The 26,140-nt window shown below is 42.0% G+C and overlaps 2 protein-coding genes across 5 annotated transcripts in view; both read left to right on the top strand.

The window, feature by feature from the left end:
- fhl5 (four and a half LIM domains 5) overlaps nucleotides 1-6,578 on the top strand; it is a 28,226-nt gene extending 21,648 nt beyond the window's left edge. Inside the window, exons 2-5 of one of the 3 annotated variants that reach the window (XM_058090080.1) lie at nucleotides 571-745; nucleotides 1,055-1,224; nucleotides 5,472-5,658; nucleotides 5,750-6,575. In XM_058090080.1, coding sequence (XP_057946063.1) covers nucleotides 673-745; nucleotides 1,055-1,224; nucleotides 5,472-5,658; nucleotides 5,750-5,901 — 582 coding nt within the window. In that variant the 5' untranslated portion in view covers nucleotides 571-672 and the 3' untranslated portion in view covers nucleotides 5,902-6,575. Of the gene's footprint in view, nucleotides 1-570; nucleotides 746-1,054; nucleotides 1,225-5,471; nucleotides 5,659-5,749 lie in introns of all 3 variants that reach the window. The other 2 variants (XM_058090079.1, XM_058090081.1) reach the window with 2 other exon arrangements.
- Nucleotides 6,579-7,596: 1,018 nt separating this feature from the next.
- si:ch211-266g18.9 (transforming growth factor-beta receptor-associated protein 1) lies at nucleotides 7,597-20,142 on the top strand. Of its 2 annotated transcripts, XM_058091296.1 has the most exons (12): nucleotides 7,597-8,590; nucleotides 9,945-10,142; nucleotides 10,207-10,361; nucleotides 13,280-13,362; nucleotides 13,429-13,776; nucleotides 13,841-13,898; nucleotides 15,200-15,343; nucleotides 15,437-15,571; nucleotides 15,636-15,786; nucleotides 17,133-17,551; nucleotides 17,892-17,933; nucleotides 19,673-20,142. In XM_058091296.1, the coding sequence occupies exons 1-12, from the start codon at nucleotides 7,912-7,914 to the stop codon at nucleotides 19,673-19,675; spliced, it is 2,415 nt and encodes an 804-aa protein (XP_057947279.1). In that variant the 5' UTR covers nucleotides 7,597-7,911; the 3' UTR covers nucleotides 19,676-20,142. The 2 variants fall into 2 exon arrangements, with proteins under 2 accessions (XP_057947279.1, XP_057947278.1); XM_058091295.1 differs by lacking the exon at nucleotides 19,673-20,142 and having other exon boundaries at nucleotides 17,892-18,356.
- The last annotated feature ends 5,998 nt before the right edge of the window (nucleotides 20,143-26,140 follow it).

Here is a 26,140-nt window from a genome sequence, read left to right as displayed (position 1 = left end):
TGAGCCTACCCCAACTTAATATAAGTCAATAGCTAGGAACCGGTAGAGTGAGCTCAAACTTGCTAAATAGTTTGACTAAGTCAGTAAATGGGAACAGCGGAAGTACTGAGTACTTCCCAAATAGGGGAAAAAAATAGTCACCCCAGAGACTTCAAAAAAAAATAGCTCGAATGAGACTTATTTGAGCCTACTATTTGCCAAAGAGAAAAAAAACAAAACAAAAACTTTGCAAATAATGAGACTATGCTGAATTAATGATCTACTACTTACCAAATAGTGAGCCCATGGAGGCTCTTGGTAGCTGCAAGTGACCTTCTGCTTTCCAAATAGTGAGCTCTGAAATAGATCATCAAATAGGAACAGTGAGTGAAATACTATTTATTACTAATACTGAAAAAACAAAACAGTCAACCTGAATGAATAGATAGCATGCCAAACAGTGAGCCCAATGTTATTACTCTTTACAGCCTAATTGTAATATCTATGTATGGAGTTCATACAGCATACCCATAGGAAGGTACTCCTGTGATGACGTGAGGTGGGGATATATGAAATGCGACATGTGTTCAGGACCTGTCCTATAAGGACCGCCATTGGCACGAGGAGTGCTTCAAGTGCGCCAAGTGCAGCCGCTCCCTGGTGGAAAAGGCCTTTGCCGCCAAGGATGACCTGATGCTTTGCACCGAGTGCTACGCCAATGACTACTCGTCCAAGTGCTCGACCTGCAAGAAAACCATCATGCCAGGTATCACGGGGGCTCCCGTTACCGACGTCCCGCACTATGTCACCACCAATCAACAGAGTCCTCCGCACCCTTCAGTCGTTTCCCCAGAGGATTAAAGTTGAGATTAGGCTGTCATGTGCACAGAGAATATGTCTACCACTCGTATATAACCGCAATATAATACTCCACCGCTATGCTCTTAATCCCTTCCACTCTTCTCCGTCCAAGATAAACACTTCCAGTAGCTCATCCTAGCGGCTATTTCAAGCTGCTATGAAGGTACGGTAGCGAACGCCGGCTGAGTGAGCTGCTCTTGTGTACTCGTGCCAGGTTCCCGCAAAATGGAATACAAGGGCAACAGCTGGCATGAGACGTGCTTCCTGTGCAACCGCTGCCAGCAGCCCATCGGAACTAAGTCCTTCATCCCCAAAGATGACGGCTTCTTCTGTGTGGCCTGCTTCGAGAAACAGTTTGCCTACCAGTGCTGCGCCTGTAAGAAGGTAAGATCACAGCTCAGTGCTTCAGTGGTTTTACTTCTTTAATTCTCAATACTTTTTGGTTACAATTCTAGAAGTATGAAGTTGACATTGTGAAGAAAAATGTGTGTTTTTTTTATTTGTGACATAATGAGGCGGTCACAGCTAGGAGGACCAGGGTTCGATTCCACCCTCGGCCATCTCTGTGTGGAGTTTGCATGTTCTCCCCGTGCATGCGTGGGTTTTCTCCGGGTACTCCGGTTTCCTCCCACATTCCAAAAACATGCTAGGTTAATTGGCCACTCCAAATTGTCCATAGGTATGAATGTGAGTGTGAAGTTTTTTTAAACATGATTATTAGGGTGTTCAGAAAAATAAAAGTTTGTGATATTAGTTGTGCTGAGTTTTGATTCAGCTCTACTACCCGAGAGTATTGCACCGCAGTTTGCAATTTCTCCCGCGACATCCCTATCCCGTGCCTCACCACATCCCGGATCCTGAGGGTGGGCGAAGCGATCGCTTGGCGATTGTGGTGACAGGAATGGGTCTGGAGAAGATTTTGTCCGTCCCCTCCATCCCGGCAGGGACTGGCGTGGCCATGGGAGGAGCAATCCTGAAGGTTTTGGAAGAATGGCCTCAAGTCAAACCTTGGCTGGCGGGACTCTGCTTCGATACGACAGCTGCCAACACAGGCGTTCACGGTGGCGCTTGTGCTGTAGTGGAGCGAGCTCTTGGATCCCGACTCCTCTTCCTGGCATGCCGTCATCACATGGCAGAGTTGGTAACGTCAGCGGTGTTTGACCACTTCTTCTCCTCGTCTGGACCAGACATTCCCATCTTTGGGAGATTCAAAGACTTCTGGGGCAGGCTAGACCAGTCCTCCTACGATGACTCTGACCAGAGGTCCCATCAATGGATATCGGACAGAGCCAACGAGATCGAGCAGTTCGTCCTCAATCACATGGAGAAGGCCGAAACCAGGGACGACTACCTGGAGCTGCTGAACCTGACACTGGCCTACTTGGGGAAGAAGCCCAAGATGGCATTCCGCCGACCTGGAGCCTACCACCGAGGCCGCTGGATGGCAAAGGGGCTTTACTGTCTGAAGATATGCCTCTTCCGACGGCAGCTGAAGGAAGCAGCGAACTTCGCCATCAGCAAGCACCAGGAACAGGCCATCCAGCGGTTGTGTACCTTCCTGGTCTCTGTCTATGTGCGCCACTGGTTCGAGGCTCCCTACGCCGCGGATGCTCCGATCAACGACCTGCTTCTGGTGAAGGAAATCGAAGCCTATGGTCAACTGGTCGACGCTGACGTGGCGGGGAAGGCGATGCAGAAAGTAAAGGGCCACTTATGGTACCTGAGCGAGGATCTCGTTGGTCTTGCCCTGTTCTCCAAGAAGGTGTCGCCAGACGAGAAGAAGGAGATGCTGGAGAACATGGCATCTGTGCCGCCAACAAAGAAGGACCTCCGTCGGGTGAACCTCAACTTGAAGGCTGGTCCAAAAACAGCTGACTTGAAGTTAAGTCTGTTCGTCACACAACGGTCTCAGAACCTATTCTTGAAGTTGATGGTCGACACGCCGGGTAATGGCATTGGCTGCGTGTAATGGTGTCTACCTATGTGTAATGTGAAAATAAAGGCATCGGCTTCTCGCCCCTGTGGCAGCGGACTATAGGAGCTTTCGCCTAGGGGCAGCAAACTGGACTGGGCTTGGCTGGCAGTGCATGCAACTTCGTCCTTCAGTGGGCACCTGGTACTGGTACAATGTTGTTATCACATACCTGGGTATAGTGAGGCACGGGAATGCGTGTGTGAAAAAAGCTGTTATTTTGCTCAGTTAATGGTTTTACGAAATGGAACCGATTCAGCACTTAGCCGCTTCAAATTTCGAAAGAAAAAAAATCACCATATAAGGGCTGAACACCCTAATGATTATTAATGGTAATGGTAATGGTAATGGTAATGGTAATGGTAATGGTAATGGTAATGGTAATGGTTTTATTTCATTTGAACATGCATCAGATTACAATTGAGTGCATCCCATAATCAGTTCACAGTTCCACATGTCCAAAAGGAGTTGGAAGAAGCAAAGCTTATTAAATCCTACCCCTCCATCTGGTACTTTTACAATCAGTAACTGTTACATTTGTTCACTTCCTGCTTTCCATAATACAGTTTAAGGGTTTTTTTTTAGGAGGTAATATGAGCATCCAATGCCATAATGGGTACCATAATAAGTGTCAATATAGTGATATATATAGCACATCATGACTGGTTCAAGACTCTTCATCCTTGTATTTAGCAAACATCAACTGCTTGTATTGTTTCTTGAATTGGCTCATCGTTGTGCATTGTTTGAGGTCCTTACTCAATCCATTCCATAGTTTGATTCCACATACTGAAATGCTATGGCTAGCATAACGTAGTCCTAGCATAGAAGCGTTTCAAATGTACTTCTTCCCTGAGATCATATTTCTCCTCTCTTGTAGAGAAGTATTGGATGACATTTTTAGGTAATTTTAGCAGTTTGAAGATGAACTATATCAGCAAGTTGAAGTATTTGTGATTTTAGAAATAAGGAGTTAGTATGTTCTCTGTAGGCGGCATTATGAAGTATCCTTACTGACCTTTTTTGCAGTACATTTAGCGAGTGAAGATTGCTTTTATAGTTATTACCCCATATTTCCACACAATAAGTAAGATATGGTAGAACCAGAGAGCAATAAAGAACCCTGTAGACCTGAAATAACAGCCCTATAATCACCGTTACACTCCTCACATTCCTCTACTCTTACACTGCAGCGACTTGAGGAGGTTGCTAGCTTGCGAGCTAACCAGCGAGCCTCAAATGTTATTCTTCTGAAAATAAGAAACCAAAAACTTACCACTTGTACGTTGAATGGGATTTTTTTTTTCCACTCAATTAGGTCGGACATGGCATGGCTGACTTCATGACTTGTGTTAAGTGTTAAGGTCATGTCATGTAAGGTAATGACTCAATGCTTGCTTAGTGTCATTACTGCCGCATAGTGTCCAAAATATCACCAACATGTTTTCAGTAATATTAGACCATAGTCTACCAGGAAACGTCTTGGATTAGTTTTAAATTCACTCATTCGTTCATTTTCTACCGCTTATCCTCACAAGGGGGTGCTGGAGCCTATCCCGGCTGTCTTCAGGCGAGAGGCGGGGTACACCCTGGACTGGTCGCCAGCCAATCACAGGGCTCATATAGACAAACAACCATTCACACTCACTTTGTTTAAAGTATAAAATATAAATATGCTGAGAAGAAAAAGCAGTCTGCACCGCAGCTTTGTCATGAGTATGAAGTTTTTGTTCTTAGTTACACGGTTTTCCATTTCTATTATTTTTTTTATTTTACAAATATTTCTATATTTTTATCTTCCTTTTCTCATATTGTTTTGACTTTATTGCCACAGTTGTCGTAAAATCATGACTTTTTCGCAATCCAATTTTCCAAAAAATCTTTTAGCTTTGATTTGGTTTTCTCACAGCTTTGGAAAATCAACGTCTTTTTTCTTTAATATTTCAACTGTAATTTTAATAATAAACTTATTATTTAATTTCAAATTTTAATCCTTTTTATCCACATAATATTACTGCCTTTTCTTTTCTTTTTTCCTCAGTGTTTTGTTTTCATTTTCTTTTTAAATTGCATTTTTAGAGTGTGCCACTGCCCAAATAAATAAATAAATAAACTACCTGCGAGCCACAAATATCCTCTGGCTTGCCCTTATTTGAGAAAAGGTGCTAGTTTATAGCTTTATACGGCGGAACCTTAAACTCAGAACACAATGTCTGAGTACTGTAGTTAGCATCCAAAAATTGACCTGTGTGTACATTTTTGTTTGTTTTCTTTTTACACTTGTGAGACAGTATGTCTTAACTCCCATCAACAATGGTTATTTTCTAAACTTGTTACTGTTAAGAATGTTAAAATGTGATTCCAAAAATTGCTTGTCCATTTCACAAAGGTCAGTTTGACACCAGAGTGGATTATTTCTATTTCTGTTATTTTTTCTGGGTAAAACTGTCAACAAACCTCCTGGAATTGATTGCTTGGCTTGAATTCCAATGCTGAAAAGTAACCTGTTTTTTGTCAGTGTTTCCCATACATTCTCTATGTGCTAACCAGCCACAAATACATTCAGACCGCCACAGATTTGACGCTACCTTATTTGCCCTTGTTGGCAAGCAGTCACATACCACACACCCCAAAACGAAGACTGCTTTGTGTCTACTAGGCCATCACCACCGGCGGAGTGACCTACCAGGAGAAGCCGTGGCACCGTGAGTGCTTCCTGTGTATCGGCTGCAGAAAGCAACTGTCGGGGCAGCGCTTCACCTCCAGGGAAGACTACCCATACTGCCTGGAGTGCTTCAGTGATCTCTATGCCAAGAAGTGCGTGGGCTGCACCAAGCCCATCACCAGTGAGTGATCCCGCCTCCACTTTGCACCACCATTATGGAAATACGCAGTAAGTGCATATAATAGGCTTTTTTTTTTTTTTTATTTACTCAGGTCTGGCCGGAGCCAAGTACATCTCCTTTGAGGAGCGCCAATGGCACAGCGAGTGTTTCACCTGCGTGCAGTGCTCCGTCTCGCTGGTGGGACGAGGCTTCCTGACCCAGCGTGACAACATCCTGTGCACCGACTGCGGCAGGGAGAAGTGACCTTTCACCGACTTTGATACAAGAGCACTTAAAAGAAAAACACAGATGCCAAAAACACCTAGAGATAAATATATTGACTTTGCATGGCTAATGCGTAAACTACGGTGTAAGTCCAATGCTTATTTGAATGAATCAGCTCTCTCAAACAGGAAGTCAATCCTTTAGCTTGGTTGCTGCCAGCTGCTACCAAAAAACTGACTCTATAGTCATAATAGTTTCAATAAAGCAAAACGCATATCCATCATGCTAATTTGTTTTCTTGTGGGTCTGTGTGGAGTTCACATGCATGCCCATATTCTAAAAACGTGCATGTCAGGCAACTCAAAATGATCCATTGTTGTTAATGTGAGTGTGAATGGTTGTTTGGCTAGAAGTGGGCTGTGATTGGCTGGTGGCCAGTCCAGGGTGTACCTCATCTCTTACCCAAAGTCAGCTGGAATAGGCTCCAGCTCACACGTGACCCTAAAGAGGACAAGCACCTTTTGATTATCCAGGTCCAGGGTCACAGGGGCAGCAGTCTTAGTAGGGAAGTCCAGAGTTCCAGTTCCACTGAGAGGACAGATGTTTCCAGGCCAGCTGTGAGACATTATCCCTCCAGTCGGTCCTAGGTCTTCCCCGGGACCTTCTACCAACTGGGCATGCCCATAACACCTCACCAGGGAAGCATCTGGGCATCCGCTCCTCTCGATCTGAAGGAGCAGCGGTTCCTCCGTGAACCACCTTATCATGGTGGAGGGGTTTGAATGCTGTGTCTCCTGGGGCTATATGCCTTCTGGTAGTCGGGCCTTCACCTGTGGGGCCTGACCTGGCCCAGTCCGAAGAAGCCGCAAGGGATCCCCGCTCCTCACAGATCCACCACCTGTGGGGGCATGGGTTTTTAGTGCGAGCAGGGTTCAATTCCACCCTCGGCCATCTCTGTGTGGAGTTTGCATGTTCTCCCCGTGCATGCGTGGGTTTTCCCCGGGTACTCCGGTTTCCTCCCACATTCCAAAAACATGCTAGGTTAATTGGCCACTCCAAATTGTCCATAGGTATGAATGTGAGTGTGAATGGTTGTTTGTCTATATGTGCCCTGTGATTGGCTGGCCACCAGTCCAGGGTGTACCCTGCCTCTCACCCGAAGACAGCTGGGATAGGCTCCAGCAACCCCCTTTTGAGGAAAAAGCGGTAGAAAATGAATGAATGAATAAATGATGGCTTTTCTGTGGTTCGACTATGGTCTGTTATTAGTCAAAGTATATGGAAACACAAGTCGTATGTAGTGTTACCGAGTGGTTAGCATGTCGGCCACACCGTCAGGAGATTGGGAAGACCTTGGTTCGAATCTCTTTGTGGGTTTTTCTTCGGGTACCCCAAAAACATGCTAGGTTAATTGGCGACTCCAAATTGTCCATAGGTATGAATGTGAGTGTGAATGGTTGTTTGTCTATATGTGCCCTGTGATTGGCTGGCCACCAGTCCAGGGTGTACCCCGCCTCTCGCCCGAAGACAGCTGGGATAGGCTCCGGCACCCCCCCCCCGTCCCCCTCCCCGGAAAAAGCGGTAGAAAATGAATGAATAATTGGCATTCTTGTCCATGAGGCAAAATTCCAGCCAAAGTGGAGACTTTTTAAAAATAAGTATTTGTGGCAGGCCGACTGAATGCATGGGAAAGTAGTCCTCTCAAGTAGTGTTGTGGTTAAAAGCTGTTGTTTTATCAGTCATACTGTTGCTACGTAGTCACATTTTAGACAATCATTGATGCAAAACCGTTGAATTCACGTTCACCTTTGTTACGGCGTTTCATTCCCAACCCAATAACACAAGTAGTTAACTCATACTCGGCAGCTTGGAAGAGTTGTGCAACGTCCCACGCGTTAAAAAAACCCAAAACAAAACGCTGACACAAGCTTCCTGTCACATGATGGAGGAGGTGGAATGACTTTAAGCGCGTGGGGAAAGCAGGGAGCAGCAGTACTGAGGTAGGGTTGTCTTACTTGACGGAAATATCACAATAAATTGATATTTCTCATGCTTCAGATGGTTTTTAAGGCCTTTACACAAACTCATGTATATGAGAGGCAAGTAGGCTTCAAGGAAAAAGGAAAATCCAGCATCCGGTGCCTGGAATGCTTTGAGCAAAATGTGTACATCGGGACCAGAGACGCTACGGTGCAGCAACTGCTTCTTCCGGCATGTAACGACGCAAGGCCACCTAGAGAAGGTAGGGTGAGGAAATTGGGCTCCAGTAGCCCCGTGGTTCAAATGGGGGCCATACCGCTTCTCAACCACCTGCTGATCCTGTGGGATGGCAGCATCACGGCGCTCAACATGTTCTCATTGGAGCCCGTCCAAGCATGGCGGAGGGTCCAACACGTGTCTGCGTTTGAGGTGTGTGACTCCTCACTCACATCTCAGCCCCCGCGTGTACGGGTGGCGGCCTCCTCCAGCCGTAAGAGGCCCATCCGTATCCTGGCAGTCGGTGTGGACGGGTGGGACGTTGTCAAGGAGGTCCCCCTCTTCCAGGAAGTGGTGGGCATGGCGGTGGATGGTGATTATTTGTGTGTAGCCACAAGTGACAAGTACGTCCTGTGCAATGTGGCCACCGGGGGCACCGAGGAGCTTTTTCCACACAATCACAGTCGGCAGGGAGCCATTGTCGCCTCGATGGGATACGGGGAATTTCTCCTGAATGGGCCTGGATCTTTAGGTAAGACGTTAAAGCAGACACACATATTGACTGCCTTTGCTTGTGTGTATATATATATATATATATATATATAGTATATTAGGGCTGTTGTGTTATTTGATTTTTTTATTTGACGTGTGATTAATGTTAATGTTATTAAAACCATAGTTTGTTAGAAGCACCATAAATGTGTAACCACAAGCGGGAAAAAATATTGAGCTTAAATGGAGAAAGAAAACAATATTTAGATTGGTATGGTTAGCTTCAAAATTGTGTGTGTGTGTGTATGTATATGAGAAAGAATAAAGTCAAAATATTTTTAAAAATGTTGTAATTTAACAGGAAAAAGAGAGAAAAACGTCATAATATTATGACGAAAAACACTGTTGAAAATAGAGTTTAAATATTTTTTTAAAAGATGTTATATATTTAAAGTCACAATACAGTATTATGAAAAACAGACAAAACAACTAAAGTCATAATTTTAGAAGAATTTGGTTGTAATTTTACAAAACTAAAATCCAAATATTTGGGGGAAAAATGTCATAATTACGTACAAGAAGAAATATTTGGAAATATATATAAATATATAAGTCATAATTTTAGAAAAATTTGGTTAAGAAAAAGTTATCATTTTACAAAAATAAAGTCAAAATATTTTGGAAAAAAAGTCATTATTACGTACAAGAATCAATATTTGGAGAAAAAGTTGAAAAAATGTGGATAATTAAAAACACTAAGAACAGCAGAAATGAAAAGATCTGTAATTTTCTGAGTATAAAGTCAAACTATTAAGAAAAACAGAAGAGGAAGAAAATGCCACAATTTTAAGAGAATAAAGTTGTAATATGAGGAAACATGTCATTCTCGCCCTTGTGAGGATAAGCGGTATAGAAAATGAATTCATGTCATTTTAGCAGCAAAGAACCGAAATATAAAGAAAAAATGTATTATTACTTTTTAAAGTCCTGATATTCTGGGAAGCAAGCACAAAAGTTGTTGTTTTTTTTTTTTAATTTGGTTGGGGAAATGTATAATATTTTGGGAATAATGTCAAAAATAGCTCCGCTAGCACTAATAACGAGTTCACTGTAAGCAAACAGAGGAGTAAGTCTAACACGCATAACTTTTACACCAATAGTCACAACATTATAAAGCACATGCAGAGCTAAACAAAGTTGCTGGATGCTGATCAGTCACCACTTAAAATGCAGCTGCTCACATCTTGGTAAGGTTGCCTACAGCCGCAGCTGTATGCCGCCATGTTTTGATCCAATGCTAATTTCAGACCCCTGCGACTATTGGAGACTGCGCTTCAGGGAGTGCATGTACATCCATCTGGCTATGAGACTAAATTAGCTATCCTGTGCCTCAGGGATGTTTGTGATGAAGACAGGCGTATGCCAGCGGCCTCCACTGCAGTGGCTCGATCAAGTCCTGGCAGTGGCGGTGTGTTTCCCTTACATCCTGACCCTTCAGTCTGGAGCGCTGTGCGTCTACAGCGCCTTGGATCAGCAGCTCAAACAGACCATCGTGAGTCTCAGCGGGGCAAAGGTCCTGCACTCCACATCAGGTAAAGCAGTCACGATCAAAGTTAATAGCAGCGAATGATCAAGATGAACCTCTCGCTCGTTTAGATGGAGCACTGGTGTGCACCGACAGGGACGTCTTCATGCTGCGCTTGGTGCCCTTCCAGGAGCAGATACAATGGCTGGTAGGACAGGAGAGGATACAGGAGGCCTTGACGTTGCTCAATGGGCTGCAGAGTTTCCATCCATGTGACTCACACAAGGTGAAATGGAGTTGATAACAGCGCTATCAGTTAGACATTCCTTCTTTTTTTTTATTGCACTGTGCAATGTTCCCATTGTGGTTGATGTGGAACAATGCACACATTCTCTATGGACATATTTTATTCATGAATCATACTTGTGGTCAAACTTTCATAGTGTTTTTGCATTTGATAGGCTCAGATGCAAACAGTTATCATTTTCCCAGCGAGGTTTCTGTGATTTAAAAGACAAACGCAATGCTTAGCACTCCATTAAGAATACACAAACTCTAATGACACAAAAAGATTAATGCTCACTTCATTCATTCATTCATTCATTCGTGAGGCGGGGTACACCCTGGACTGGTGGCCAGCCAATCACAGGGCACATACAGACAAACAACCATTCACACTCACATTCATACCTATGGACAATTTGGAGTCGCCAATTAACCTAGCATGTTTTTGGAATGTAGGAGGAAACCGGAGTACCCGGAGAAAACCCACGCATGCACGGGGAGAACATGCAAACTCCACACAGAGATGGCCGAGGGTGGAATTGAACCCTGGTCTCCTAGCTGTGAGGTCTGCGCGCTAACCACTAGACCGCCGTGCCGCCCTAATGCTCACTTGTGATTGACAATGTTAGGACAACAGCAGGTCGGGAATGATCAGGGGAATATTAAAAAAAGAAAGATAAAAACAAAACACAAATTAACCATTGTTTGATTATCACTGAGCGAGAGTTGCTAATGTAACAATATGTTTATTATTGTAGTGGTGTAGAACTACTGAATCTTGAGAGACTCTGCCGGTGTAATGTTGTGATTAATGGTGAATCAAACCTTCAAAGTATTTCCAGCAGTTCAGCAATACCATTGTGGTGCTCAGTCTCATAGATGAACCTGCAAAAAAAAGGGAATTGATGTAGGAGCCACATCGGTGAAATCAGAAATCAGAAAAACAAAAATAAAGTCGGTACCTCATTAAAATGACCGAGTTTTAGGGCCGCACGGTAAACGAGTGGTTAGCATGTTTTCTCCGGGTACTTCAGTTTCCTCCAACTTCCACAAACATATGCATGTTAGGTTAATAGCCAACTCAAAATTGTCCATAGGCAGTGTATATGTAGAGCAGGGGTGCTCACACTTTTTCAGCATGCGAGCTACTTTTAAAATGACCGAGTCAAAATGATCTACCCACTACAAAAATGCAAAACATCTATTTATTTTCAAATGTATTGAGGATTATTTGTACGTACAATGTATGTTGATGTACCTTACATAACCAAATGAGCCAATATTGCAAAACACACATAATTAACTATTAACATTTTTTGTAATTACCTGAGTTTACTTTGATGACTTGCACTGAATTGAACCAGCCAGGGATGCATAGTCCGGACAGTAGCTGCTGATAGCCAGCCTCAAGCACACTTCCAAATGTTTATCAGTCATGGATAATATCCGTATCATAATATCCGTATAATATTCCATATCCGTATGGAAGTGATATGTTTTTTGCCTTTTTACTTGGTCCAGTTTTTGCCTTTTTACTTGGTCCAGCTCCTTCACTCATTTTAGTGACCATAAACTTTAGCGAGGGCTTAAAATCTCGCAATTCGCCGACTAGCTTAGCACTTTGCATCGTTGTTTGCGCATGAGCGGTGACCTAAAGGTCAAAATTCAGTTGTCATCTGACTGGTTGTCCTGTATGTCAATCAAGTAACGGGGATGGATGATAGGCTGACATCGTAAGTTCTGCTGCACTTAGAGACGTTGTTTGATTTGATTGGTCGCCCGAAGGGCAACATTCAGTTGTCATCTGAATGGCTGCCCTGTATATCAATCAAGTGACGGCATTGATGCTAGGATGATATTTTTTTAATGTCACGCCGCGATCGACCAGCGATCGACCAGTACCACCTCCGCGATCAACCGGTAGCTCGCGATCGACTTAATGAGCACCCCTGGTCTAGTCTGATTATCTCAACAGTGGCATATAAAATGGATTTAGGCTTATTTTAAGATCTGCAAACTAGTTTCAAGATATAGCTTTATCACTCCACACCACTGTGTGGTATTGGGTTGGGGGGGTTAGGGTTAGGGTTAGGGTTAGGGTTAAAACCAACTCCAAGTTCTAACACGTCGCCTCCCATTGGACCAACCTGGCAAGGCCGTGTTCAATGGATTATGGTCTCACTTTTTTTTCTAATAAGGTTTTAATAAGGTTCTGAAAAGGTAAAAAAAATTCTTAAAATAAGTATTTCCACCTCAATTAATTCATTTATTTATTTAATGTGCCGCTTATCCTCACGAGGGTCGCGGGCGTGCCGGAGCCTATCCCAGCTGTCTTCGGGCGAGAGGCGGGGTTCACACTGGACTGGTGGCCAGCCAATCACAGGGCACATATAAACAAACAACCATTCACACTCACATTCATACCTATGGACAATTTGGAGTGGCCAATTAACCTAGCATGTTTTTGGAATGTGGGAGGAAACCGGAGTACCCGGAGAAAACTCATGCATGCACGGGGAGAACATGCAAACTCCACACAGAGATGGCCGAGAGTGGAATTGAACCCTGGTCTCCTTGCTGTGAGGTCTGCGCGCTAACCACTCGACCGCCGTGCAACCCCACATCACAACAATGAGCGTTATTATTTTTGCATCCGCATAATTTTGCATGGGTGTGCCTAATGAAGTGCCCGCTGAGCGGAGCAGATTGTGCGTCAGGTGTAGGCTCGCTAACACCTTCCACTTGGGTGGTTGCAGCAGATGGCTCGTAAGAGATGTGTCACCCCGCAGATGATCGTCAAACTAACACGTCCATGTTTGCTTTTCATCTTTTGTTGGCAAATCCTTACTTTTGTCGCTCATGAATAGCGCATACATGCCGCATGTCAACGTTTTAGTGGTGTGCTTGTTTTTGCTGCAGGAGCTGCAGAAGGCCGTCACGTGCCGGGCTGGATTTGTTCTTTTTCACCAGGAGGCGTTCTCTGATGCTGCTGATCTGTTCATGTGAGAACAATGTCATCATTTTATGAGGTTTGCTGTTCAATCACACATTGTTGCATGTTTTAACAGCAAGGGCGAGATGGACCCCCGAGAGGTCATACGCTTGTATCCCAACATGGAGTCTTGCCTCTGTGACGACTTTGAATGCACGTACGGCGACCAAGACAAGATCAGGTGTCTTCATGCGTTGTGGTGTGATGACACAAACATGTTTCATCGCTACCAAGCCTTCCTGGGAGACTTTCTCAGTGCAGTAAGAGAGACAGCTCATGGGCTGCTGAGCAGAAAAGAGGTGGATTGCGCCCTCTTGAGGTTGTACGTTGAACAGGGGGACACTGACAGCCTGGAGCAGCTTGTGGTATCCCCCAATGCATGCAGCTTGGCTCACTGTGTTCCACTTCTGGAGCAAAAAAGCAGGTAGAAAACATTGGAAGATTACAATTTGTGTTGCCTTTTCACTAATTATTGCCTCTTTGAAAAGATTTTTTGCTCTAGGCTCACTCTATTTCAGTCACGGACTACACATGGATGCAATAAAGGTATTGTTTCCTTGTTACCTTTTTGAGAATGACATAGACATAGACTTTCTTTATTGTCATTGCACAATAACACAGCAGTGAAATTAACAACGAAATGTTGTTGTAATAATGAAAAAAAATAAATAATAACTAAAAATAGTAACTAAAATAATAAATAATAACTAAAAATAATAACTAAAAATAATAAATAATAAATAACAAACAACAAACAATAAATAATAAATAATAAATAATAAATAATAAATAATAAATAATAAATAATAAATAATAAATAATAAATAATAAATAATAAATAATAAATAATAAATAATAAATAATAAATAATAAATAATAAATAATAAATAATAAATAATAAATAATAAATAATAAATAATAAATAATAAATAATAATGTGGAGAATAAATAGATGACAGCAAATATGAACAACAATGTGCAGCGTAAACAGTAATTTGTACAATTTAAATACTTTAGAATAAAAAATAATAACTACAAATAATAAATAATAAATAATAAATAATAAATAATAAATAATAAATAATAAATAATAAATAATAAATAATAAATAATAAATAATAAATAATAAATAATAAATAATAAATAATAAATAATAAATAATAAATAGATGACATCAAATATGAACAACAATGTGCAGCGTAAACAGTAATTTGTACAAATTATTTAAATACTTTAGAATAAATAACAATAATTTAAAGTTTTGGTTGTGTGTGTGGGCAGGTAGAGGGGCTTATTTGGCACTGAGCAGTCTGATGGCCAGGGGGAAGTAGCTGTCTCTAAATCTGGTTGTTCTACAGCGGATGCTGCAGAGCCTTCTCCCAGACGCCAGGCGAGAAAACAGTCCATGCTGGGCGGCTGTTTGCGATGTCCTTAATGGGGGGGAGCAGGGTCCCAATGATCTTCTCCGCTGTCCTCACCACTCTCTGCAGTAACGTCCAGTCCGAGGCCTTGCAGCCTTCCCAGACCAGACAGAGATGCAGCTGGTCAGCAGGCTCTCGATGGTCCCTCTGTAGAAAGTGGTCAGGATAAGAGGGGAGAGGGAGGCTCTTCTCATCCGCCGCAGGAAGTGCACTCGCTGCTGGGCCTTCTTTGCCAGAGAGGAGGCTTGGAGTGACCAGCCGAGGTTGTCTGTGATGTGCACCCCCAAGTACTTGGTTGTGCTCACAACTTCTACGGCTGTGTCGTTGATGCAGAGTGGAGTGTGGCTGGGTCTGGATCTCCTGAAGTCGACGATGAAATAGCCATGGTGTACATTAACTTTGTTCTTCCCCATCCCACCCTCCCAGGTGTGGGTACAGATAGCAGACGGCATCCTCAAAGACCCATCGCACTCAGACGTCTATGGCCACATCGTGCGTAGACTCAGCCAGATGAAGGACAAAGACACCGTATGGACGTTTGCAGATTGGACCTTGCAAAGAAACCAGGAGGTGCCTACAAGTGTTTCAAATTGAACTGTAGAGGACAGCATTAAACTCCCTTATATGGCATATAATCTCTTCCCTGCATGTGTGGGAACAAAGATAGGTGTTCAGGTGTTCACCCAACGCCCTCAGGAGGACTGTTTAGAGACACAGCACATCCTCACTCTCCTGAGGAAGTACCCTGTGGCGCTGGTCTTGTATCTGGAGTTCCTAATTGAGCACTTAAACGTTGAGGTGGGTGAGTAAAATCACACGCCTACGTTATTAAATGCTTGATTGCCGTAATGGTCCCCCCTAGGAGCGGCACCATCACACCTCCCTGGCCATGGCCTACCTGACGCTCATACTGCAGCAGGGAGAGGAAATGAAGTCATTCCGGGAGGACGCCAGAGGAAAGTTGCAGACGCTGCTGTGGGATTCTGAATTTGTTGATGTCACGGCTGTATACGGTGTGTGGACGCCTCATTAGGGATCCTAATTTAGTGGAACCTTTGTATTGATTTGTGGACTCCTATAGAGCAGCTACACAAGATAACCAGCACAGAAAGCTTTCTAGTTCTTCCAGAATCTGTACTTATTCCAGCTGTATTTCTTTGGATTTTGTGCTTCCTGTGAAAACTACTGTTTTAAAGTATTCCACCCGCAACTACACAACTCAATACAAAAGGCCAAAAAATTAGCACAACAGGTCCTCTTTAACTGTACTGCATGACTAAAAGCAGCAGCATTTTAATTATTACACCCTGTTGGTACAAAATAACACCTTAATGAGGCATAAGACAGTCAAAAGTGATCATTTCAACTACAGCAAAGCATGCTTGGAAATGCGTTTGAGTTTTGCCCCCCGGTCTGGTTGAGTTTGACACCCCTGTATTAACAGCTCCAAAATAAAAAAATAACGCTAACTAAAAGACAGAACACATCTGAAAATGTATGCGTCTAACGCTAGTCTCCTTAATAGTAGCACAACATTTGAATCACACTTTAACGCTGCCTTACAAGCCAATAAGGGGTTGTATTCACTGCCGCCACGTCTTTTTTTAAGTTAAATTGACATGTATTTTGGGGGGGTTCCCAGTATATTTAAATGCAGTGCTTGTACTTCCGCAGTAAGGGTTACGAAAGTGAGAGATAGAAATAACCACGACGTGCTGTTTTTCTTTGTCGTTTTATTTAATTAGAGACACATAAAGATATTGTGATTTTCGGAGTGTTCATGAATGTATCTCAAAGTCGTCTCGTGACAATGAGGAAGTGTGGTTCTGAGGAGAAGTGGATACCTGTGTGAGTTGTAGAGTCATACAGTATATGATGTCGGAATTGCACTGCTGTTAATGTGTTAATGATGCTGCTAATGTTAGAAAAGAGCGGTAGACTTGTGGGGACGCTACACTTCCGTCTGTCGTCATAACTGAGAGGTGGGGCTTCACATGGCCGGCATTGGTTAATTTCTCGAAATATTTTCACGTAATTGATAAAATAATTAACGCGGTTGTCGCGCTATTTTTGACAGGAGTAGACTTTGTTGCCCTCTATGGATCCAAAAGGGAAATGAAAGGAATCCCAGAGGGTTAACTTTGATAACAAGCATATAGGGCCTTACTATACTGTGAACGGTGGACTGCTTACCTTTTGTAACTTATAGTAAAATGTGTCAAAAACCATAAAAGCAAAAGGAACACCTAGCTCAATGTCCTTTAGATGCATTTTTAAATTATAGATGGCGGCAATTGATGTTAGAGGTTCCAGTGTATGTCTTCTCACTGTATCAAAAAACACTGTTCTCCTTCCCCAGAGAGAATCAAAACCACTACACTGCATTTGGAGAAGGCCATTATCCTGGGGAGAACCGGTGAACACCTCCAGGCCTTGCAGCTTCTTGTCCACCACACGGGAGACCCCCGGCTAGCCGAGGCCTACTGCCACCAGGTCGCACAGGTCCAGGACTCTCAGTCCAGGAAGGCCTTGCTTATCAACCTGCTTCAAATCTACCTGAGCTCTGAGGAACTCACCAGCGCTGCTGTGGATCTCCTCAACAACAACCCTCAGGCCTTGGCGGCGGAGGTTCTCCACTTCCTGCCAGAATCCTGGTCCGTCGGACTAGTTTCCCAGTTCCTTGTTGGATCCCTCAGGGATATGTTCCACCAGGGGAGGATGATGAAGGTACAAAAAGCTCTGGCCCACGCAGAGCTGTTGCGGCACAAAGTCACATGGGTAGGTTTGTAACTTTAACCATTACAAAGCGTATAAGTGATGTTTTAAAGGCATTCTAGCATAGTAAGTGTAAAAATATGTTATGCATGTAATTGTTATTAGTAAAAATTCCATACAATAACAAGTATAGGAAACATTATAGTTAACACATACCATTTTTGGTAATATTTTGAAACAGTATACAGTTTCACTTTTGTCCCCCTTGTACTACAACATAAACCGTATTTGTTTTCATTTTAGTTTGATGAAATATTAACTGACGATTGAACCATTCCCATACCCTAATAATGGGTTGTTACAAAAAACAAAACAAGCAATTTTTCCAACATGTCCTTTCCAGATGCAAGCGTCAAGAACAAAGTTCAGCATGGTCAAGGGGCAGGTGTGTATCATCTGCCAAAAGGACCTAGCACAGTCACACTTTGCCTTGAACCGTTATGGCGAACCTATGCACAGCAGCTGCATTGACCGTTAAACATGAAACAGCATTTCTTTGGACTAAAGCAGGGGTCTCAAACTCAATTTACTTGGGGGCCACTGGAGCTAGGGTCTGGGTGAGACTGGGCCGCATCAGGCTTTCCCCCCCCAAAAAAAAAACGCATTTATTAAAAACAAAAAAATTTGAAAAACTTCGCTTTGGTTCCAATTTTCTTCAAGAAAAGCTCTGATAAAACATTCCACTGTTCTCAAATATCTTACTTTTTATTTTTCTACACAAAATAAGATGAAAAATAAATAAACAAATCAAGAATAAAGAAAATCAATCAATCAATCAGTGATAAATAAATATAATAATAATAAAACGGCAAATATTAAAAACTTAAGAAACCACATATAGTTGGTGGGTAGACAAATTATTTTTTTCAGATTAAAATGAACAAAGCATTATTAGAGCCCTGTAGACATGACAAAACACGACTATAGTCACATTTATACTTTTTTTATTTACAACGTATTGCACAACTGCAGGGTTTTGAGACACATGCTAACTCGCAAATTAGAGCGCTAGCGACCTAAACGGTAGCCTTCAAGTTATTTCCTTTAAACTTAAATAGCTAAAAACTTACCACTTCCACACGGATAGGGAGGATAACTATTAACAGTTATTTAACCTTTAACATGAACATGAATCAAACGTAATAATTTTTTCTGGGTACATGATACCATACAGCATCCATATCAAACTTGCGCGGGCCGCACTAACATTAAACCTTCATATCAAGGCGGGGGCCTCAAACTAGTGTCCTGCGGGCCACATTTGGCCCGCGGGCCACATGTTTGAGACCCCTAGACTAAAGCATTTGGGTGCATTCCCTGGGGATTTTATTGCACGGCGGTCCATGATCCACACGTTGCCCATTGTGGATTTAAAACATAACGGGGAGTCACTCACCAAGCTCGGGCACATGCGTAGTGTAAATAAAGGGTTTGAAAATGCTCCAAAAAAGCAAACATTGCACTTTCCTTAAAGGGCGTCGCATTTGTGCACATCCGAGTGACCTCAATTTAGCCATAAAATGCAATGTAAAGGATGCTGGAGGGTGCACAGTCATCAATTAGACAGTGGCATTCAACCACCAGCGGTCAACCTGAAGACCGAAGCACCATTACAGTGGCACATCACAGTTTTCCACCACTGCACCTTGTTTACTCACTCTGTGCATTAATGTGCATTTATGGCCAAAAGGGACATCACAATTACAGGTTTTAAAAAAGGAGAGTAATGTAAACAGGCTGCAGAGCTAATTTTATGAGCTAGCAAATTGTACGTCTTGTACGCACAGGAAGTGAAGTCAGTCAGCTTTTTAACAGTGCTTCTCCCGGTTTCTCTGAAATTTTAGTGAAGACACATATCATTAAGTTAGACAAGACCGAACGAGGGATATATTTGTCTATTTCTGTCATCAGTGAGTTCCCCCCCCCCCCCCCCCCCCCATCCTGGAGCCAAGCTTTAGTTACACTGGTGGCAGTTGGGCCTGAGCTGGACCTGCTAACTACATTTGTACCACTGCCAGGCTCTGTAGCTCGGAGTGAGCGGCACAATGCAGCGGAGACAATTAGTGAATTATGACAGAGCCCAAGGACATTTGCTCTGGCTTGACTTTATTCTTTCTTCCCCAGTGAGGCCGTGTGGCAGCGCTCCATTGTTGTCATTGAGTCAGAGGGAGGGTTGCTTCAAAGGCCTTTAGGCTGCAATAAAACTACACTTTGACTGTTGGCTTTCTCCTTCTGGCATGCGTCATGTGAATACCATTATATCTTTATGCATTTTGTGCATCTAACCAGTATTAAAATCCATCTTTTAAAAATACTTCCAAAAGTTCCCTTTATATATAGTAATTACAGATCATTATATTACAACATTATATTTCCAAATTGACCATATACTATAAGACGATCCCTTTTTTTGTTGCAAAGCTTGTTTTTTGGGGGGGTGTCATGAGCAATTATCTATCCTAAACCCCTAGCCCAGCCCAATGCCACAGACAGCTTGCAGTCCAATGGGAAACACTATACTGTATACCAGGGGTTTCAAACTCAATTTACCTGGGGGCCACTGGAGCTAGGGTCTGGGCAAGGCTGGGCTACATCAGGTTTTCCAAAAAAAAAAACACATTTATTAAAAACAGAAAAATATACAAACTTTTTCAGTGCTTTGGTTCCGATTTTCTACAATAAAAGGTCTGATAAAACATTCCACTGTTCTCAAATATCTTAATTTTTATTTTTCTGCACAAAATAAGATGAAAAATAAACACATCAATATAATGAAGAATAAAGAAAATCAAATCAATCAATCAGTAATAAATAAATATAATAATAATAATAAAACGGCAAATAATAAAAACTTAAGAAACCACATATAGTTGGTGGGTAGACAAATTATTTTTCAGATTAAAATGAACAAAGCATTATTAGAGCCCTGTAGACATGACAAAACACAACTATAGTCACATTTATATATTTTTTAATTACAACATATTGCGCAACTGCAGGGTCTTGAGACACATGCTAACTCGCAAACTAGAGAGCTAGCGGCCTAAACGGTAGCCTTCAAGTTATTTCCTTTAAACTTAAATAGCCAAAAACTTACCACTTCCACACGGATAGGGAGGATAACTATTAACAGTTATTTAACCTTTAACATGAACATGAATCAAACGTAATAATTTTTTCTGGGTACATGATACCATACAGCATCCATATCAAACTTGCGCGGGCCGCACTAACATTAAACTTTCATATCAAGGCGGGGGGCCTCAAACCGCGTGTTTGAGACACCTGCTGTTTACAATATACAGTATACATGTGTGTATACACATGTATGGGTGTGTGCGTATACACTAGTTAATTGGTTCCAGAACGACACCGATAAATGAGTTTCCGCAAAGAAGGAATCAATATTAATAAATTTAATATTTTTCTTATTTCTATAGCCCTCTAGACATAAAATAATAACCCTATAGTCACTTTGATAGTAGTATTACCCAATGGAGTAGACATAATAATAGAATCTTAGACATAACTAAGGTAAGACAGATTCACACGTTAGCATTGACAATGTACTTCCTGGTGAAAACAACACTTAGAACACTACCTGTGTAGAATACTACTCTACTGCGGCTGTTTATGGTTCACAATGCACTTCAATTTCTTTATTACCAAGCAGAGAACACATTTGGATTCAACATTCAAACAGGAGCTGCTGTCGGCCACTCTCTCAACTGCTAATCTGTTGATAGCAGTCAGCTAAGTCAACTCTCACCAGTGATGTCACACACACCTCAATTCCCAGGCCCTGCTTCGTAAGGCGCACACAAGAAGTCACAGATTGTGTATTACACTTCAAATGACATTTGTGAATGCCCCTTGTTTGTGTTTTCATTCATTTAGCCATTTTTATGCTTGAAAATGCTTAACTCATTCAATACCAAATACGTTTTTATTAACCCCAACACGCGATCCCAAAGATGTACTGTATTTATAGACTAATGAATGTCACTTTTAGAGTAGTTTTGGAAGTGCATTTGATCAGAGCTCGGCATACACGTAGATGTAAAAACACGCTCGGCAGCAAGGAGGATGTAGAAGAGGTCGAAGGAGTGGAGGATGTGGAAGGTTACACATTGTCCAAGTGAAAGTTACGCTTCAAATGTACCTTTTGACAAAAAGCTGTTTTTCTCCAATGTTTTAGTCAGGAACTGATATTTTCATAAAACGTACCCATATGTTTTACTGCTAATTACTAAAGAATGGAAAAAGGTAGAAACAAACTCTTTTTTTCTGATGAAAGACTGGAGTCTAATCTTTCTTTTGGTAGATTATATAGTCATAAAACACAATGTTCTGTGTGCTGATGGCCGGAACTGAAGGTGTTTTCTTTTCAAAAATGGCTTGGATTGAATGAATGAATTTGTTCATGAGTTCAAATGTTTTTGAGGAAAAAGCCGAAAGAAACAAACAAAATTTAAGGAAAGTGTATTCATGGCGAGACCTGGGTTTGATTCTCCGCTCATGCATCTCTGCCATTTGCTCTCCTAAAGACAGCTGGGATAGACTCCAGCATACCAGCCACACTAGTGAGGATAAGCGGCATAGAAAATGAATGGATGGATGGGAAATGCAATAGAGTGAGGGTTGGATGTTCAAACCACGACTGTGTATATAATATAGTTTACTACCATGGGTTCACTTTGGTAAGCAATTGGAAGTCATTATAAAGTATTAAGATTATTAATAGCAACAGCATAAGCAATTGGTGTCCCACAATTTTTGTCCAATGTTGTTTTCGAGCATCATTTTAACCTTCAAATGAACTTTGCTGTAGCTGTTTTCTTCACATGAAAGGCGTCCAATGTTCACAGAATAAGATGGTGACTTGACACGTGAGGCGGCGGATTCGATGCAAACATCAACAGTTCTGGTCACACTTATAAATATCCCTCAGCGCAAGAACATTTCCGTCGTGTGCTTTTCTAAATTTAAAGGAAAGATGTCTGGGCTGTGGCCTGTAACTGTTTACATGTTGGTGGCAAAAAATGGTTTTGATATTCTGGAAACTTCAATGCTTTTTAAATGGTTCAAAGGTGATTGTTTATCACCTTTGATGCCAAATAATTATATCTTTTTTTATGACCATATTGGTACTTTATTACAAAGACTGAGCAGGGTGGTTGCTATAGAAAATGCCAGAATAGATTCTTTTAGTTTGGATTAAAGGGAAGGAACATTGTTATTACCGTAGTTTGTCCAAATATATCACTTTTTGAAGAATTATATTATAATAATTATTTTTGAAGCCTTTTTGAAGAAAAATACTTGAAATTGTAATGATCAGCCTCCATTTTTTTTCCTTGATAATATAAATACAGTAGAACCTTGGTTAGCGTCGGTTTGTTCCAGAGTGTCCAACTATAACTAAAATGGATGCTAACAAAATTACAAAATACTGTAAATCCAATTCATTCGCTTCAGAAAACCAAAAATTTTAACACAAAACACGTTTCTGTAGTTTTACATGCCGTGAACAATTCCAAAGGTTACTTTTACCTCCATTGGAGATGGGATGCTTGATGTGAATGCTCCCAAAGACACGGTGTGGCAGCGAGACACCACACGGACACTGCTTTCCTGTTTTGCTACTGAATTATTTCTTTAATTCAGTAGCATTTCAAGTGCCAACATTTTAATAAGGGCGGCACGGCGGTCTAGTGGTTAGCGCGCAGACCTCACAGCTAGGAGACCAGGGTTCAATTCCACCCTCGGCCATCTCTGTGTGGAGTTTGCATGTTCTCCCCGTGTATGCGTGGGTTTTCTCCGGGTACTCCGGTTTCCTCCCACATTCCAAAAACATGCTAGGTTAATTGGTGACTCCGTGACTCCAAATTGTCCATAGGTATGAATGTGAGTGTGAATGGTTGTTTGTCTGTATGTGCCCTGTGATTGGCTGGCGACCAGTCCAGGGTGTACCCCACCTCTCGCCCGAAGACAGCTGGGATAGGCTCCAACACCCCCGCGACCCTCGTGAGGAAAAGCGATAGAAAATGAATGAATGAATGAACATTTTGATAAATAAGGTGAACTTCACTACTGAATTGAACTCAATTCATGAAATACCTCATGACAAAACAGGAAAACATATCCGTGTTGGGTCTCAGTGGCACATTGTGTCTTTAGGAAGCGTCCCATTAAGAATCACATCTTCAATGAAGGCGAAAGTAACCTCCATTGTCTGGTCGTGGGGTCATTGTCTTTGTCATGGGGAGCCTACCAGGCATAAAACACCTGACAACTTAGCTACTAGGATCATCAGGACACGTAAACTCCTCCGCCAGGTAAGGTGGTAGCTCAGAGAGGAGATCATTTGTTATTGTGTTTATATTAAACGTTTTTTTTTTTAGCTTTTTATTTGCTACACACACAGCCTGAGGACCCCTGCTTGCGGGTACCTCCATGAAAGACGCCCGCTGAGGGTGAGGAGGGGAAAAATATGAACACACAATGTCTCTCTGTGCACCACAGTTCCAGCTAAAGCCACAAATTACCGCACAACGTTCCCTCGTGACGCATTTACTAGTCGCTTAGCGGTCGCTGAGAGACAAGGAGGATCTCAATTTGACAGCAATAATGGTTAGTTAACAGAAACCCTTGAATGATTTCCACATCGCCCGCAAAAACAAATTCTATAGATACAGTGGCGTCAGTATGGGAAGAAATAGCCAAAGAGGATGATCAAACACATCTTTTTATAACTCCCAACACAGGCTACTTCCTGTGGGGGGTTTGGCAGCACGCCCGTGGGAGAGTGTTGTGTGTCCCACTGGAGGCGCCCAGGGACTGAGTCCAAAACCACATGAGACACCCATCCTGGTCTTGTGCATGTATGCATCCATGTACACATGGGCCCCATACATGACTATGGCGGCAATAAAACACATAGCGTTGTGTAAGGATGAATGCCATTACCTTTTATCTGTAAATAATTTGTTTTCACCAAGTACTGTAAATTATATTTTTCGGTGCTTGTGACGCTATAAATGCTATCCTAAACAAATTAAGTAGTATTAGTTTAATGAACTGTACCCTGTGCACAACTAATAAGCACGATTTTATATGATAAATTTTGCTCACCTGGCACGCTTTGGCACACTTGGACGTGTTTATACCACATTTTATTCTGCTAATAGTCCCCAAAAAAGGTCCAGTTGAGGTCAATCACCGGCGTTTTAACAATGCAGGCCCTCATGGTCTAGTCTATCACCCGAAACCAATGACGTTATGGAAATGGAACCAAGCAGAACCGCTGACTCAGTCGAAAGTTGGGCTGGGAGGCAAATGAGTGGCGACTCAGCATTAATACTAAGTGTGTTCATTTTCTTTATTTTTTATGATCCCAATACAGCAGTCATGGCAAAAAAGTCAAATGATGATGAACATAATGCAACATAGGAAAGCAATACATATCTCTGTCCTGGCTGCTCAGTACAACTGAGTTACACAGTGACAATGAGCAGATGAAAATGAATGGGTGAATGGGAGTACACCAGAAAGTGAGCTGCTAAGCATCCACGTCCATTCACTCATTCATTTTTTACCGCTTGTCCTCAGCTGTCTTCGGGCGAGAGGCGGGGTACACCCTGGACTGGTGGCCAGCCAATCACAGGGCACATATAGACAAACAACCATTCACACTCACATTCATACCTATGGACAGTCGCCAATTAACCTAGCATGCATGTTTTTGGAATGTGGAAGGAAACCGCAGTACCCGCTAACCACTTGTACACCGTGCAGCCCGCATCCACGGCCATCACACTTCAATTATTATTAGATTATAGGTATTGTTTCATTTAACTGTTAATAAATTGATGCTAACTTCTCTTTCATGTTATTTGAAAGAGCGCCAAGCATTTATCTGTTTGTTTGTTTTCCAAATAACTTAAAAATGGATTTGGATAACATTTTCAGGTATTGTCGGAAGTGGGATATGGAAGAACTGATTAAATTTTGGGGGTTACCATGCTAACATCTTGCATAATAGTGTCTACGTAAGAAAATGGATACAAATGTTACAATGCCAGTGTCAGCATGCTCGAAATGCAAACATGCCCTTGAAAATGGCAAAAAAAAAATGCTAATATAATAATATAAGCATGTTGGGAGTTCTAAAAATTTTAGCATTTAATATTAGCATGGAGCATGAAAATGGATGAAAATAGTACTATTCTAATGTCAGCATGCTAACAATGCTCACATGCTCATGTTAGCATGGTAACAAGCATAATGGTACTAAGTGTTTATGCAAGTGTAAACCAATGAAAACATCTAAAAAAGCTACTATGCTAATATTGGAATGCTAGCAATATTAACACGCTATTGTTAGCATGCCAACACCTAGCATAGCTAAGTGTTGATATATATATCTACCTTTGAAAATGGGTAGAGATGATACTATGCTAACAGAGTATCATTTTTACCCTAATGTTAGCATGTTAGCATGCCAACACCTTGCGTGTTAAAAGTTTATCTACTGAATGTCTCTCTCTATGAAAATAGCAAAAATGCTATGCTAACATTAGCATGCTAACA

Source organism: Doryrhamphus excisus, chromosome 13 (genome assembly GCF_030265055.1).
Source record: "Doryrhamphus excisus isolate RoL2022-K1 chromosome 13, RoL_Dexc_1.0, whole genome shotgun sequence".
Taxonomy (NCBI): Eukaryota; Metazoa; Chordata; class Actinopteri; order Syngnathiformes; family Syngnathidae; genus Doryrhamphus; species Doryrhamphus excisus.
The sequence above is the reverse complement of the archived record's forward strand: the minus strand, read 5'-3'. Positions and strand labels throughout refer to the sequence as shown.